The sequence below is a fragment of the Ipomoea triloba genome, chromosome 10, assembly GCF_003576645.1.
Source record: "Ipomoea triloba cultivar NCNSP0323 chromosome 10, ASM357664v1".
Classification (NCBI taxonomy): domain Eukaryota; kingdom Viridiplantae; phylum Streptophyta; class Magnoliopsida; order Solanales; family Convolvulaceae; genus Ipomoea; species Ipomoea triloba.
The window spans coordinates 3,758,306-3,775,089 of record NC_044925.1 but is presented as its reverse complement, the minus strand read 5'-3'; the positions used below and the strand labels follow the sequence as shown (position 1 = coordinate 3,775,089).

At 35.0% G+C, this 16,784-nt stretch overlaps 2 protein-coding genes and 1 non-coding gene across 4 annotated transcripts; 1 reads left to right on the top strand and 2 right to left on the bottom strand.

Annotated features, from left to right (window-relative positions):
• Window positions 1-1,207: 1,207 nt before the first annotated feature.
• Window positions 1,208-9,328, top strand: LOC116032517 (rhomboid-like protein 15). Of its 2 annotated transcripts, XM_031275112.1 has the most exons (13): window positions 1,209-1,394; window positions 2,235-2,400; window positions 5,961-6,264; window positions 6,563-6,595; window positions 6,744-6,835; window positions 6,970-7,043; window positions 7,350-7,444; window positions 7,544-7,613; window positions 7,715-7,893; window positions 8,419-8,476; window positions 8,584-8,640; window positions 8,762-8,836; window positions 8,928-9,328. In XM_031275112.1, the coding sequence occupies exons 1-13, from the start codon at window positions 1,371-1,373 to the stop codon at window positions 8,931-8,933; spliced, it is 1,233 nt and encodes a 410-aa protein (XP_031130972.1). In that variant the 5' UTR covers window positions 1,209-1,370; the 3' UTR covers window positions 8,934-9,328. The 2 variants fall into 2 exon arrangements, with proteins under 2 accessions (XP_031130973.1, XP_031130972.1); XM_031275113.1 differs by lacking the exon at window positions 8,584-8,640 and having other exon boundaries at window positions 1,208-1,394.
• Window positions 9,329-9,616: 288 nt separating this feature from the next.
• On the bottom strand, window positions 9,617-10,949 carry LOC116032518 (putative F-box protein At3g52320). The gene has a single exon (XM_031275114.1). It carries the CDS (start codon window positions 10,885-10,887, stop codon window positions 9,940-9,942), a length of 948 nt encoding a protein of 315 aa, XP_031130974.1. The 5' UTR covers window positions 10,888-10,949; the 3' UTR covers window positions 9,617-9,939.
• A 4,027-nt stretch (window positions 10,950-14,976) lies between these two features.
• On the bottom strand, window positions 14,977-15,060 carry TRNAL-CAA. The gene has a single exon. It is a non-coding gene; the product is annotated as a tRNA-Leu (tRNA).
• Between the last annotated feature and the right edge of the window lie 1,724 nt (window positions 15,061-16,784).

The window sequence follows — 16,784 nt, the reverse complement described above, 5'->3', positions numbered from 1 at the left end:
GTGGTTCAGCACCTTGTCCCTTAAGCATGAGGTTGGGGGTTCGATCCCACCCATGTGAATGGAGCAAACCATTTGGCCAACTTACTGTGCTGATAGTTGGGACGATGGTTAGTCTTCTATAGAATTCAATTGAGTAATGCTCTAATTAAGCAAAGTTTTGAAAGTCGTGAGTTGCAATTGACAAGATCTCAATAATCAGCATACCAAAATGAACATTTACCTTAAACCCTATTGAATTCTCTCGTCTTTGGTTTTCTTCACGGCCGCCGGCGTCCAATCGTCTTCCCCTGCTGTCATCTCCACCTCAGACAGCGTCCATCTTTATTGTCTTTTTTGCATTCATTGTTTTCTCCTCCATCTTTACCGCTACTGGTCGTTACTCTCTTATTTTCGCACGGCCTAAACCCTATTGAATTCTCTCGTCTTTGGTTTTCTTCACGGCCGTCGCCTCCGTGAAGCAAGCGGATCGGAGGCGGCGTCCAATCGTCTTCCCCTGTTGTCATCTCCACCTCAGACAACGTCCATCTTTATTGTCTTTTTTGCATTCATTGTTTTCTCCTCCATCTCTACCGCTACCGGTTATTACTCTCTTATTTTCGCACGGTTGTTTCCCTTTGCTTTGTTTTATTGGTTTAATTTTGTTTGCATTTTTTGTGTTTTTCCTCTCGTTGTTTTGACGAGTTTCTTCCTCTCGTTTACTTGCGAGTTCTTTTTTCATAATGCGTGAAACGATAAAACTAGTCATAGCGTACGTGAATCTAATCCTGGGTGACAAACATGACAATGAAAAAGAGACTCCTATGAACTATGATATGCAGTTCAGTCGATGAAGATATTGTCAATGAATAGAAGAATGACGATGGAGATATTGTCAGTCGATAGAAGAATGGAAATAGATACTCAGGTGGTGTGCAAGACTATTCAACCAGTGTCAGTCTTAGGTACGTTTGACCAACTCATTAAAGAAGCTTTAAGTTCCTTCAAAGAATTCGGCTTCAAATTTGTAAAACAGTCCGCGAATCAAGTTTTCTATGCTAGAGGAGTTGTTTCTATGTCTGACGGTAAGGAATGTCTGATCATTTCATCCATCTTTATTGTAAACGTTTTGGCCTATGATTAATGAATTAGCTTCTTTTTTTTAAAAAGCATGGTAATTTATTACTCTTAAATATAAAAAATCGCTATGCTCGAAAACTAAATTTGGTAATAACTAGGAGTAATTCTAGAAAGTCTGTTCGAAGCTGGTTAACACTTGGCGTAAAGATCTGTTTGGATCCGACTCCATCAAAGAGTCTACTCATCACAGTTCTTGGTATCAACAGACCAAATAAAGAAACGAAGTGGAAATCTCGAGAAAACGTTGTAAGGAAATGAGGCCAAACATTGTCTCTGAGGTATTATCCATGCTTCCCTTTGCCTGTATGTTTGTTTAGCTCTGCGTATATTTCTGCATAAACATACAAAATTCTAGTTATGGTATATGGACTGTTTGTCTTGCGGCGGGGGGTTGGGTTTGAACGTAGTTGAAACCCTAATTTTAGACTGCCCTAATGTGGTTGTTGAAATCTACGGGCAGTATGGACTACGGTGATTAGAGTGGTTGAGAGTTTGAGTCGGTAACAGGCATTCCGCATTGGTATAAGCTTGGAATGAGAGTTTGGAGTACTTGTTTGATTAAATTGATATGAACGGGATCACAGAGCCTTCATGTTTGTTGAGGTGGGGAGGATAATGATAAGATAAATGTGTATTTACTGAAGTGGTTGGTCCCAAATTTATCTCCAAATTCATCTTGTCCTTTCAAGTTTTGGAGGAAAGACATTAGACATGATTGTTATGCTAGATATTACTCGGTATGAGGAATCTCTTATTGCTTTAATATTCTTCATGGGAAAGCTCATGGTTTGCTTCTAATTTTCTGTTGTTTTTTATATTCCCTTCGAAATGCTTTGTGGCTGTAAATTCGAAGTGCAGTTATACAGAATGTTATAAATGGTAGTTATTGGATTTAAATATTGTTATTCTGCAATTGATATACTTTGATAGCATCTGTATGAGTTTTTGACATCCACGAATTAATGAGGTAAGTTACATAGGGAACCGTGATTGTTACACAAGGTCTATGTTGAGGAAGGGAGCCATGAATATTGATCCTATACTCTCCATAATCTGTAATTTATTTTAATTCCTTTTGTTTTAGTTTTGATTTTTGAACCATAACACCATCTCTGTAGGCTTCGCTGCAAACAAGGTTGGGCAGTTGGTGGGAAGGCATTCCATTCTTTACATCTACTGTTATTATTGCTTGTGGGGTTGTTTACTTGGTTTGCCTTTTGGTCGGGTACGATTCATTTGCTGAAGTATGCTTCTTGCCATTAGAAGTAATTTCGCGTTTTCAAGGTATATTTTCATTTATATCTGTACATATATGAAAAATTCTTGTTAAGAATGAGCTCTTCTTTTGATACAACTATACAAGAATCTATGATCTAGCTCACAACTATGGTTTTTGGATGTATGTAAGAGAACTTATTACTTTTGAAATGATAATAATATCAGATCTTAATTTGTTGATAGTTTTGGTTCTAACACTTTTTACACCCAATTTGATCCGTATTCGAGAATTAGGAGTTTCCATAGCAGTACTTTTGATCTGAATAGTAGTTTTCAGTTGCTTCAGTCACCATTCCTAGGCCTAGAAATGAGGCCAAACTGGTTTAACATGTTCTGTTGATGCATGCATTTTAAGGTGGGAGAATAGCATTTTCAGTCCGTGTTTTGATGAAATAGCAATTTTCTCGTCTCGCAGTTATTGATGCAACCACTTTTCATCCTTGAATTTCTGACAAAGTGGCATTTTTGGTCCTCAAAAATGCTATTTTCTCTTTTAAGTTTCTATGTGAGTAGCTAACATTACTGCATCCATCCCTTGTTGGGAGCACTGAGGTTAATTGCTAGGCATGGCTAATTGGCTATTGATCAAAGAAATGGCTTAGGACATATAAGAGAGTTGGCTAGACAAAAAAATAGACATAGGGCCCTTACATTTATTTATTTACTTATTTTAAAACTTTTCTAAAGGACCCCTTGGTCTAGGATAAAGAGGATGGCGAAGTGCTGCCTGGAGGTGAAGGGCTGTATTCCTTTTCAGGAGATTTTTAATGGTGGGTTCAGGGGAGTGACTTGATGCTGGACAGTATTTACTGAAAGTAATAGTTGCTAGTAAGCCTTGTAATGGATTAAAGATGGGGTTTAATGATTTACCTAGTTTTCTAGTCCTTATACTCTGTCCATTATGTGAAGAGTAACTGGAAATTTAAGGTAGATTATGATGCTATGATGGTGAGTTTGATTAGGACCTTATTATTTTTCACATGAGCTATTACCATGCTCACGCAAAGTGTCAGAATTAGATCTATCTAAAGGATGATTGGAAGCGACAGTGAAGAAGTAGGAGGAAGATGAATAATAATCTAGGCATTCATCTCTTGATCAATGCCATAGATACCACCATTAGGCTTTTCATTCTTCCCCTAATTTCTGAAAGAGTAAGCCAATAAAGAAAGCCAAATTTTGGTTATGGCTTGCCATCACCTCATGAATGTTGGCTTCTTGCGAAGTTTATATTTGTCCCACCTTATGGAAGAGAGTTCATGTTGGTGGTTGTTGTTGCTTGGAATTTGCAATTGGTTTGGTTTTCTCACAAATCTCACATTCTCACTTTGGCGTGAATGGAGTCACCAACAACAACCAATGCTTGTAGTTGAAGCCTACACCATCCTTCACTGTCAAACATCAACTTGAATATTGACACACTTTGGAAATGAACAACAATGCTAGTTTCCTAGCTGACAAATCTTAAAATCTAAACTGGAAATACCTGAAAACTTGGGCCCATCTTTTTGTGTTTTGGATATAAAGACCCAAACAATTATTTGAAATGCTGGAGGCTCATTAGGTGCAAGTTATTGCCTCATTGGTGAAGAGGACTAATCAAGATGGTAAAACCCTAACCACTCACACTTGACACCAATCTTTTGTCCCTTGATCTTGCAAAAGAATAGAATCGGAAAAAAAACATTTGTGGAACATTTATGAGCACACATTAGTTTAATAACAAATACAACATGAGAAGGGTTTCTAAGGCATATAAGATATAATCTAAATTTAAGGACAAGAGAGGCTGCACTTGATCAATGCTTGTGGCAGATGTTTCTGTAACATTTGCGAGAATAACTGAATGAGTTTGATACTAAATATAATCCTCATAATAAACTCTAGCTAGTATGAGGGGTGGACTCGATGGAGAGGAATGACTTTCAAAATTATTAGGTAGAGCAACACTAGTAGAATGTGGTGGTCAACCATGTTTGTAACAATGGCCCAAGTGTGGGCCTACTTGTGATAACAGTCGCATTTTAGGATTACAGGTTGTGAGTTTTTATGCTTCTTGTGCTGTAATTTATAGTAATATGTATAGCGCAATGGTCACCTAATTGGCTAAATCTAGGGCTACAATTATGACTAATTGACAGCAATGGTTTGCGTAATATGCTAAATCTAGGGCTACAATTATGACTAATTGACAGCTAATATATCACTTGATGGGGTATTATCCGCCATGCTAATACCGTAATAGGCTTGGCGAGTAGGCTAGCCCAAGGAGTTTATTGGGATTGGGTGCACAATCTAGAATCTTGGGCTTGGTAGCCCAATAAGACCAGCTTGTGGGTTGGTAGAAGTGGTGCTGTCCTAATCTTGATGGGTCATGCAGACCATTGAAGTATATTCTAACCCTATTATGATGTAATTAGCTTGGGTGAACAAGGAGTTGTATTATGATATAATAGGGGATCATAGAGCCCAATCTTTGCTGCAGTGTGATTAAACCCCCAAGCGGCAAGCGAGGGTGAATTCTTAGCCCATTCACCTATGACCTATTGCCTCTCATTGTACACAACATTCATTCTATATTTTACATCAATAAAAGCGTTCTCTCTAGCATTCTTAAGATCTTAAATGGCCTTAAGTTTTAAAGCTTTCAATAATGTTCATGTGAGTCATTTAGTTTATGTTCGGTTGAAGTAATTAATACTAACATTACTAATATATTGCATGCCTAATATTCTAACATACGAAATTGGAATTTAAAATTTTTTAGGAGAATAATAGTGGGAGAGAGAAATAAAATAGTACTCCGTAATAGTCTAATAGAAGAAAATGAAGCTGAAATTGGAAAAAAAAGAAGAGAGAGAATATATTTATGAAATGCCAAAATTGTCCTAATCGCTCTGTCAATATTAGTTTGAAATAGCACTAGGATTTAATTGAAACCAATGTTATTTAGGATCAAATTGGAAACTATTACTCCGTAAAACATTTATGACTAAATTGAAACATAGCTTAACCTTCATGGACCAAAAATGAAATTTACTCATAAAGCTTGATTTTGAGACTGAAATAGTTGACAGTCTGAACTCTGGAAACCTAAAGTACTAGAGCATTTTTTATCCTACCAATTTGTATGCTTCATTCATGTTTTTTGTTTTGAATAAATCTGATCATTGATTCATGGTCATTATGCTTCTTTTTTTTTTTTTGGCTGTTTGAAGTTCTTTTATTTTACCTGGGCTTTGATTACTTAGTGTTGATAAAACAATGATTACAGGCAGTGTTCTGGGATGTTTGAGTTTTCCATTGAGGATTTCAGATCAGATAACTAGGTGTCTAGGTTACAGAATCACGTTAGACTTTTTGTCCAGTTTTGATAAATCACTACTCACTAGTGAGGGTTTCAATAAGTAAAATAAAATTAAGTCATGTTTTATTGTTTTGCATTTTTGTATTTTGTGCTAAATACCGCTTATGTGAGTTATGTCTAAGGTGTATTTCAAAGTTTTGCTGCAATATGTACATATACATTGTTAAACCTTAACATAGTTGTGTTTTTTCCCTTGCAGTCTACAGGATTTTTACATCTATTATTTTCCATGGCTCTCTACTGCATGTTCTGTTCAATATGTTAGCTTTTGTTCCATTGGGATCTGAGTTAGAGCGCATTATGGGATCAATCCGCCTTTTCTACATAGTAGTTCTGTTGGCTACAAGCAATGCTGTGATCCATCTTCTTATAGCACTGATTGTTGCTTATAATCCGATTCTCTCCTATCCAGAACTAATGCATCAGTGTGCTATAGGCTTCTCAGGGGTTCTGTTCTCAATGATTGTGATAGAGACAAGTCTAAGTGGTATTCAGAGTAGAAGGTTTGTCTTTTATGGTTGTTGGTGCTTTGTGATTCATCTGACACAAATGTCGTAATGGTTCTCTGATCTTTTGTATGTTTGGACTCTATTTTGCATAAAACTTGCTATTTAGTGTTTATGTCTTTATGGAAATTTATCAAGGTCTGTCTCTTTTGGACTAGTTTTTTAAACAATTACTTTGATTTGTCAAAAGATATCTAGGTTATTGTGTTTTTGGCATTGAATATACAGACCCCACATATATATGTTCTCCAATTGCTTGCATATTTACTAATTAAAGTTACTTCTTTTTTAACAGTGTATTTGGACTTTTTAATGTGCCTGCTAAATGGTAAGTGAAGCTACTTCCTTAGCAATTATGGAGTAGTTGAATTCTTGCTCTCCTTTTCTATTTTTTATGTCTATTTTGATATTTTAAAATCTTTTTAAATAAAAAATTTATCTTCACCTGTTTTTAACTGCATTATTGTGTGCACTAGGTATGCATTGATCTTGCTAGTGGTTTTTCAGCTTCTAATGCCAAACGTCTCATTACTTGGACACTTATCCGGTATTTTGTCTGGATTTCTATGTATGTTACTTCTGCCCTTCCAGATCTTTTCTAGGTTCTCAGTACCTTTTACTGTTTATTGTGCTGCTTAATAATTTTCCTGATATGCTTATGGGATAACCATCTCTTTTTGATCTCCTTTTTGGTGGTAGCAGATACATATGGTTTCTTCAACATTATAATACCTGACACGTCTCGCTTTTCAGCAATTGAATCTTCCTCATGGCTTGTAAGTAAACTGCCCATCTCCCAGGTGGTTAAGTAAAAATTGACTTTATTGCCCTAAACTGGTGCATTGAACTTCTGGACATAACAGAACTATATCTTTAGAAAAGAAAAAAAAAATAGGGGAAGGGGTGGTAGGTGGAACTCACAGAGAGTTGACATTAGATTAATTTCCTCATTGAAATTCGTTTTCCCTGAGATAGAGAGGTAGTGGAGGGCCTGCTTGCTGAGTGCATTTTATCTGCAAACTCGCATGTTTAAAATTGTTATTCCCCTCCTTCCTACCCGTTCCTGCTTTTTCTTGATGCAGTCAACCTGTGTGAGGAGACCAAAATTTATGATGTGCACTGGCAGTAATGTTTCAGGTCACCTTCCAACATATTCAAGTCAAAATACAACTTCAAGGTGCTCATTTCCTTTTTCCTGAAGTTCCACTGTTGTTTCTGTGTTTTTAAAATTTTCTTTTTTACTATTGGTGTCTAATATTCTGATTCGCTTTAAAAGTGGATTGCTTTCTGGAAATATGTGGAGGAACTTTTCTTCACTGTTGCCACAGAGAGAAAATCCTCCTCAGGTATGAATTTAATTTTCACGATTTGTTTAGCATGGTGAATGTTGCGTGAAGTTTTTGACAAACTGATTCTAAGTTCGTTAAGTTAATCATTTAAAATACAGTCCATGCAAGAGGATAGTAGATTCCCGGGAGCGGGAAGGACCCTTGGTTCTAACCCAAATCGAGGTTCTTCTATTGGAAATCCTGATTCAAATTTAATGGCTAGGCTGCTGGATGATAACGACAGCCAGAGGCATTTGTCGGCTCCATCACTAGGTGGACAACAGAAACCAACTGGAAGGTATTAGGAAAAGTGCATTGATAACTGTTATCAATCAGATTCATAGTGTGAAATTGTCTTCTATCATCTTTGATCTTTGGTCTGTTTTAATCACTTGATGATCATGTCCCAGTGCTTGCTTTTTTGGTGAACTTTGGTGGGAAAGATTGATTGTAAGTTTGTGAAACAAAAAGTGGTTTTTGATGAATATATAATATATATCTACTTTAAGAAATGAAGAACATAGATTTAATTTTCGGAGATAAATTAAGTGTTAATACATATCATAGCTGCCCCACCCTGGGAACATTCTCCACATGTAGGCTGTAGCTGATTGTGCTCTTGCTAGTTGGTGAAACTGTTTAAATAGTTGGTTTTCCCCTGCCTTCTACAAGGCATTATTTTTCTTGCTAGAATCCCTGTTTCATTGATCTTTTAATAACTTGATACCTGAACATGATACGGAACTGAGTTTCTGCAAGTGTGTTATGATTTAGAAATCATCCATCCCTGTTCCGTTCCAATTTTGCTTGCTTCACATTTCAGACCAGCCGCGGCAGAGAATACTGTAGCTGCTGCAACTACAAGAGAAAGTCGTCACGAGGTAGTATGTGGAATCAATTGAAACTTTTAAAAAATAATTTATTCTAGTCCCTCCCACATGTTCATTTCATAGTAACACGTGAGGTATCTTTATACATACCGAACTAGGGCCACGTTCCATCAGATGAAGACATTCAGAAACTTGTTGCAATGGGTTTTGAGACGGTAGGTATACAAGTAAAAATCTGATTTGATTGCCTTGTTGTGTTTGCTGGTTTCAAATAATAAATAAATTTTGGTTTAAGTGGGTGGGGCTATGGTGTGTGAATGAATGTATTGTTTTCAGACACAAGTTGAAGTTGCAGTGGCAGCTGCAGATGGAGATTTAAATGTTGCAGTGGAAATTCTTATGGCCCAAAAGGTATGGTAATGTTTACCTAATACTAATAGGTATGTATGTGGCATAGTTTATTATAAGAATCTAACAAACAGAATGTTATTCAAATTGGCAGGAATAATTTGGAAGTAAATCAAATCATCATCATCCCCACTCCCCTGCCCTGGGTGGTGTACTGGTGTATATATGCTTTTATTATATCAATCAATGTTGTAAGTACTTAGTAAACCAACCAACCAACCCAGGCTAGGCTGAGACACACATTTTAGGTTGGAATGGAATGTATAACCAAAGCAAACACACTTTGAGCAGCTGATTTCACTTCACATCCCAAAATTGAGTCAATTCTCATCAGAACTGGTTGAGTTGGCGGATAGATAGGCCTAGTCCGACTACATAAAAAAGATGGATGATAACCCAATGTGCCACCCTTTATCTTCCTTTCATATAGCTCCTTCCTTGCGTACTATACTTACAGAATTCCAGTTTAAATAAACGCCCGCCCTATCTTTTGCATTTGAAGGGAGTCTTCACCTTCCAAAGTTAGATATTGGTAGTACGTGTGCTTGTACTAATCAGATTCATATTTAAAATTTAAAATTATATTGACATTTATATAATTTTGATTACTGAAAATTAAAAAGCTAGGAAACATTCTCAAAGTTATCAACTAATACATAAAAAGGAAATACTCTCAAATTAATGAAATTAACAAGTAGTTCAACATTTAGTCTTTCACCAAGTAAAGCCCTCTCATCAACAAAACTTGCTGTAAATTTCCGATCCCGCTTGTCAACCCTAAACTTCTCTCATAATTCAAACATACATTCAAAATCAAACTACTCAATGGAAAACACATTGTCCATAGTCTTGTACATTCTAACATCCGTAGGGTAACAAATTGGAAATTCCTTAACTCCACCTACATTAAATTTTCTCCAAACTCTACTTTTCAAGTTACAAACCAAAATGGAAAATTGTTTAGTATTTGTACATAACAACACAATATCCCCAGCATGATTTGTAGTATAGGGCAGGTGCTCTATTGATTGCATTGATTGTTCTACTATCAAATGGAATGGAATGACCGTAGTAATCTTCTCCCAGCTGCATCCCTTAGATTTCTCCTAAGTCCAAACATCCATGTAGAATAGGTGGCCTATTTTGTGAACATAAACGATAGCCAACCGACCTCCATCAACTTGTAGCAATGCAAAATTTCCGAGAGCAAAGATAGCACATTGATACTGTGATGATGATGATGAAATTTCAACTGGAAATGGTATCAAAGAATACCTCTCAGAGCCAACTTCAAATGCTACTATGTGGAAGTTAGGAGGGTCATCTTTAGTGAGCCAATTAAAAGAATAGATAACGCCGTCAATGTGAACACTAGTATCGGAGTAGCTAGGGCAGGCATAGGCATCAAAGGGGTAAAAGGGGTGGGAACAGGAGTAGTTGATCTCCCTCCATGATTTATCTACTCCCACAGTAAAAACCCAATGCTTATACTCGAAGCTGTCAATCATCAAAACCTTATATCTTTTAGACAGTGAATCGAATCCCAACAGTGCACAGGATGAAAATAGATAGGGGGAGTGGGATTGCATTGTGGGAAGGAAAATAAGTTGTCCCGTACTAACGTTGCAAACAACAACGCCTTCATTGGGTCTGTATACACAAATCAGGCCGTCGGAGGAGGAGCGTAGAGAGCCTTTCACAAAGGATTCAGCGTTGTCCAAGTAGGCGAGACGGTTGGCTTGGAGCATTCCCGGCCGCCGGGGATTTTCTTCGCCGAAATTTAAGGTGTAATACGCAGGGGAGGAACGGGCGGAGAAGAGCTTTCGAGGTGTGATAGCGATGAGGATGCCCGCCCTACTGGGAAGTGTCAAGGACAAGCTGCGATGCACAACGCCAAAGCCATGCCCGTCTATGAGAGCGCAAAAGAATTTAGATATGCACCTGAATTGTACTAGCGATTTAGCAGGGAACTTGGTGAGGATCTCGACGAGAATGTCTCTGGGAAGAAGAAGAAGAAGAAGAAGAGGTGCCGCCGTCTTCTCCGAATCGCCCATCGTATCCTAAATTCCTTCCTACCAGCTGATCGAGGGTTTGCAGGAGTTTTAGCGAATTGCTATGCAACCTAACCAATGTTAATTTGGACTCTAAATTTAAGATTTCTTAATTGATGAGGGATTATTGGAGTAAAAAGAAATTATTTCTATATATTTTTATGTAATGTAATGGGTAGGTTTCAAATCGATATGGACATTAATCACGTGAGTTAATTTTATTGTTGTCCTAGATTTATACGTGACAATCTAGTTTTAGTCTTTTTTTATCAGAACATCTACATTTAGTCCTAGTATTATTGTGACATGACCATTTTTAGTCATCTATCAACAAAATAGTTGTAATGCCGTTAAAAAGAAACACATTTCGGTCTTCAATTACAATTTTTTTTTCAAAAATAAACATAAAAATATAGCAATGTCAACTCATTTTTGTATAAAAATGATCGAAATGTCATTGTATTTAATGACATTTCAACGATTTTGTTGACAAAAGACAAAAAATGGTCATGCCACAGTAATAGTAGGACCAAATGTGAATATTCTGATAAAAAATGACTAATAGTGGACTGTCACCTATAAATTTAGAACGAAAAATGAAATTAACTCTTAATAGGCTATTCACTTTCAGCCTCATCTAACTTCTAAGTTCTAAGCTTAACTACTTATTTACAACTTAGAACTTAAATACATACAAATTACAACTTAGAACTTACAAATTACATCTAACTTCTAAAGTTCTAAGCAATTAGCAAAAATGGTAAACTGTCATGTTTCAGCAAATCATCAACATTGAGCAGCTATCACTCCTATCATTATACTCTTCTTCCTGTTAATACCAAAGCTTAAAACAACATTAGACAACATTAAATTGATTAACTAAACAGCTAAGTAACAACTAACAAATATTAGTCTGTAGCCATAAGGCTAATAAGCTCAGATTGCATTTTTCCAGATCAAGTAAGGATGGGGGGAAATTGCTCACAATGTGTTATACAAGCACATGAGTAACATGCCAACTCCATTTCATTTATTCAGACAAAGGTGGAAGTATCATCATAGCCAGCCAATAAAACAAACATTAATAACTTACTGAACAAAATAATGCATTAAAAGTAAGTTCTCTCTTACCAGAATTCCAGAAATGAGAGTATTGAACATCAGTTGGGCTAAACTCAACTAAGGGCAGCAACATTTGAACAATATAAACTTAGAAAGTTGCCCAGCCACTTAGAGGTTAAAAACCTTATTAATAGCAGACCCAATATGCAACAGTAAACAACATAACAGAGTAGTATATAACATAAACATACAGGAAATAAATACATTACAGGGATTGATGCCAACATTGATGGTATAGTAGATGCAGCTCCTCCAGTGGGCAACTCTGCAAAATAGAATAAGAACAAGGTTAAGCAAATATTTATAAGAAAATAAAGAATAAAAAACTTATAAAAAAAAGTAATAAAGAGTTACCTTTTGCTAACCTTTCAACATCATCTAAGTTCTCCTCAACTGTGATTGGTTGATTTGGTAACCTCAACCAATCTTGTGTACAAAGTAGGGTTTCCACTATTTTAGGAGTCAAGGAACTCCTAAATGCATCAAGCACCATTCCACTTGTACTAAATGCACTTTCAGATGCAACTTTGGAAATAAGAACTGCAAGCACATCTCTAGCCATTTTGGAGAGAATAGGAAATCTCTAACTATTGCCTTTCCACCACTTTAAAACATCAAAAGTGGCAGATTCATCATCCTCTACAATACTTTCACTCAAGTACACTTGCAGCTTTGTCTGCTTACTGCTTCCACCACCACCCTCCATCTTTTTCTTCTTTTTTTTTTCAGTTGACTCTTCAACCTTGACTGAGGTCTACCAATTGTTGTAGCCTCAGATTGGACAGATTGAGTAGAGGATTCAGAGGGAGTTGAGCTAACAGAATATGTAGTTGCATAATCATTACAACCAAGCCATTGCAGCTTGGACCTTGGCAAAACAAGCTTTGCCTACCTTTATCTTCTCCATATAGCTGGCCAAACTAATAAGGTATGTATTCCTCCTTATCTCTGGGGTCCAGAATATTGGCAAAAAAAAAATGACAAAGTTCATTTTTCTGGGTCCCCCCAATATTTATGAAACTTGTTTTTTAGTTGTTGCCCCATTACCTATTAAATAATAAAACACCAAGTAGAAAGCAGATAACTAAGAGAAGTCCAGAAACACACAATTACACAAAGCAGAAAGCCTAAAGCAATTAAAAAAAATTTGGCATTTTCAGTTGTAGTCTCAGCTGCAACCATATCTTCCAGCATGCAACTGAGATCAGAGATCTAGGAGAAGAATGTGTTAGAAGTGACATAGAGAGAATAAGAAATTCTCACTATCATCTCATAACAAGTTTTCAAAATCTTAACTAAGCTTTCCACAGAACTCCAATCCAGAAAAGAAGAATCATCACCCAAGTCAGCAGAAAAGGAGGGGTCATTTTCATCATATGCTTCAAACACTCATTGATATTGAATTGTAGTGTTAAGCATTATGTAGGTGTTGTTCCACCTAGTAGGGACATCAAGATGTAAGACTGATTTGGCTTCCACCCATTGAGATCAGCTAGCTCCCTAAACGTTTTCAACATAGCTGGTGAGTTCCTAATCCATCTGATTGCATCCCTCACCCTTTTAACTAACTCATATGCAAACCTCAACCAATCTTGGACGTGAGTTCCTAATCCATCTAACTGCATCCCTCACCCATTTAACTGACTCATCTGCAAACCTCAACCCATCTTGGACTACTAAGTTTAGGATATGGGCTATGCACCTCATGTGCAAGTACTGCACCCTAATAGAAGAACAACCCCAAGATAATAGCTTGTTCTTAAAAAAACCCAAAGCTGTATCATTAGAAAAGACATTGTCCACTTAAACCCCCACTTTAATAGACAATTCTCTAGGGCTAAAATGTGCAATAATGCACATATAAAGTTCAGGTATATTACCGATGACGCGCATGATTTTGAATTCGATTAAACGATAATATATATTAAAGACCGATGACGCGCATGATTTTGAATTCGATTAATGTATTTGTTACATTAATTCTTTATTTTAAATCTCATATTATAGAGATGCCATTAATGTTATGTTAAGCATGATTTTGAATTTTATTAATGTATTTGTTACATTAATTCTTTATTCTAAACACGATAATCTCACATTATAGAGATGCAATTAATGTTAGAAGTGGATTTGAAAACACGCCCTCTAACAAGAACCAGAACTTGAGTCTGGCACCTTCGACCACTCGGCCATCCTGACAATATGAGTGACAATAGTATTTTTTTTCTCACAATCGTATCTCATTTCTATTGATACTAACTAATTGTATTTTTATTGACAAGTGAGTTGTTACAAATATTAAAAAAAAAAAAAACAAAACAAAAAGAGTGACCAATAACTATTTGTTACAAAAAGTATCAATATTTGTGTCCACACTATATTTTGTCACAATTACATTCGTTCTCACAATAATTATAGTGCCACTAAAACGCACATACATTTAGTGAGAACAAATAGTGACAACTTAGGTTACTACACTGTGATTCTAGTAATAGCGACAGCTTACATGTAACAAATGCTTATTTGTCACAATTACAATACTATCCATGACAAAAACAAAATAAAGTTATCACTAACAATATAATAGTGTATCACAAAAGATTTGTCACGGAATGTCTTAATTCTTGTATTGCATCGCCTTCTTTCGAAGATCAAAACTTGAGTCTAGCGCGCCATTTAGACCACTCAACCATCGTGACCGTCTATCAATAAATAATGTTTAAATTTTTTGAATAATTGATGTAGCTACTAGTATGTATTTTCCTTTTTTTGATAATGCTTCATTGTATACTATAATGACACAACAAATTCTTATAATAAAAGACTATTGTTTAGATATTACGGAGTAATTTATTAATATAATGATTTTCAATTCAATTAATGTGTGTTTGTGACATTAATTCTTTATTTTAAACACGATTATATATCATATATGATTAAATATATTGGGAGATGTCATTAGTTAATTAATGCCAGAAGTGGGATTTGAACCCACGCCCTCTCACGAGGACCAGAACTTGAGTCTGGCGCCTTAGACCACTCGGCCATCCTGACCATTTTAAAATGAGTAATGTTTAAATTTATTAAATATGTGATGTAGGCAGTATGTATTTTCACTGTTTTTATAATGTTTCGTTGTATGCTATAATGATTTAGAAATTATAACAATAAAGAATATTGTATAAATAATAATTTTAATTTATTTTTGAATGTATTGATTTTAAATTCAATTAATATTCTTGTTACGTTAATCTTTATTAAGGACAAAAATTATATTACTAGAAATATTATCAAATACCATTATCGTCAGAAGTGGCATTTTAACCTACACCATCTTAAAAGGATTGGAACTATTAGTGGTACTTGTTATGAAGATTTTTGTTTAATTCAAAATTTTATATGTATACAAAGAAATACATATGCAGTTAAAAATTGGGAAGAAGAACGCCAATATCGTATTTCAATATGCTTTTCAAATTTAATAAATAATAACTAAAAAGAAAAGATAAGGGATAACAATAAGGAATATTGGAGTATACTTAATACTTTACACAATTACTTTTCTGATTATAATCTTTGATCAATAACAAAAAGGCTAGACTTGTTCAATAATTTGATAACTTTCAAGCAAATTCTCGTAATTTTTAAGTTAGTCATTTTATAACAAGTACATATTGTGATAAAAAAAATCAGGTCTTTTATCCATTTACTTAGAAAATTTACTAAATAATAACTAAAGAAATAAGAGATAACAATAATGAATATTTTAGTATACTTAATATTTGATTAATTTCAAGTAAGCTTCCTTAATGTTCATGTTAGTCATTCAATGTATGGCTGAATTCCCAAGGTACTGTCTCTTGTTTTCTTATCTTTTCGCATATAAAGCATGCACAAAGAAATAGTAATGAGTGATGATTCCAAAAATGTAGAAAATAGACACAAATCAAATTTTATTTGTGGTTCAAGAAAAATGTAAGTACTACTGTATAAATATATTCGTACATATAATTCTTTCTGCGCACTTAATTTAAAATTTTGTTAGGTCATTGAATTACACAATGAAGTTAAATAGTAATTGATCAATTATTGCTGCATGTACTTTGGCACCAAGTTGAATGCAATTTTAATGCCAAACATTGATTACAACATAACATCACACAAATACTCGTCTATTTTTTTTAGTACTAAATATTCATCTATTTAATCATACTGACAAAGTCATTATAACAAATCATTACTCGTCTCAATTATCATAACATTAGTGAAAAAAAATTGAAGTCGACACAATTAATGCCTCAATTTAGTAATTTTTCTTACGGAATTATAGACTCTCACAAAAAATTGTAACAATTTCATCACATAAATATAATGACAGTATGAGTGACAATAGTATTATTTTTCTCACAATCGTATCTCATTTCTTTTTTTGACAATCGTATCTCATTTCTATTGATACTAACTAATTGTATTTTTATTGACAAGTGAGTTGTTACAAATATTAAAAAAAAAAAAAACAAAACAAAAAGAGTGACCAATAACTATTTGTTACAAAAAGTATCAATATTTGTGTCCACACTATATTTTGTCACAATTACATTCGTTCTCACAATAATTATAGTGCCACTAAAACGCACATACATTTAGTGAGAACAAATAGTGACAACTTAGGTTACTACACTGTGATTCTAGTAATAGCGACAGCTTACATGTAACAAATGCTTATTTGTCACAATTACAATACTATCCATGACAAAAAAAAATAAAGTTATCACTAA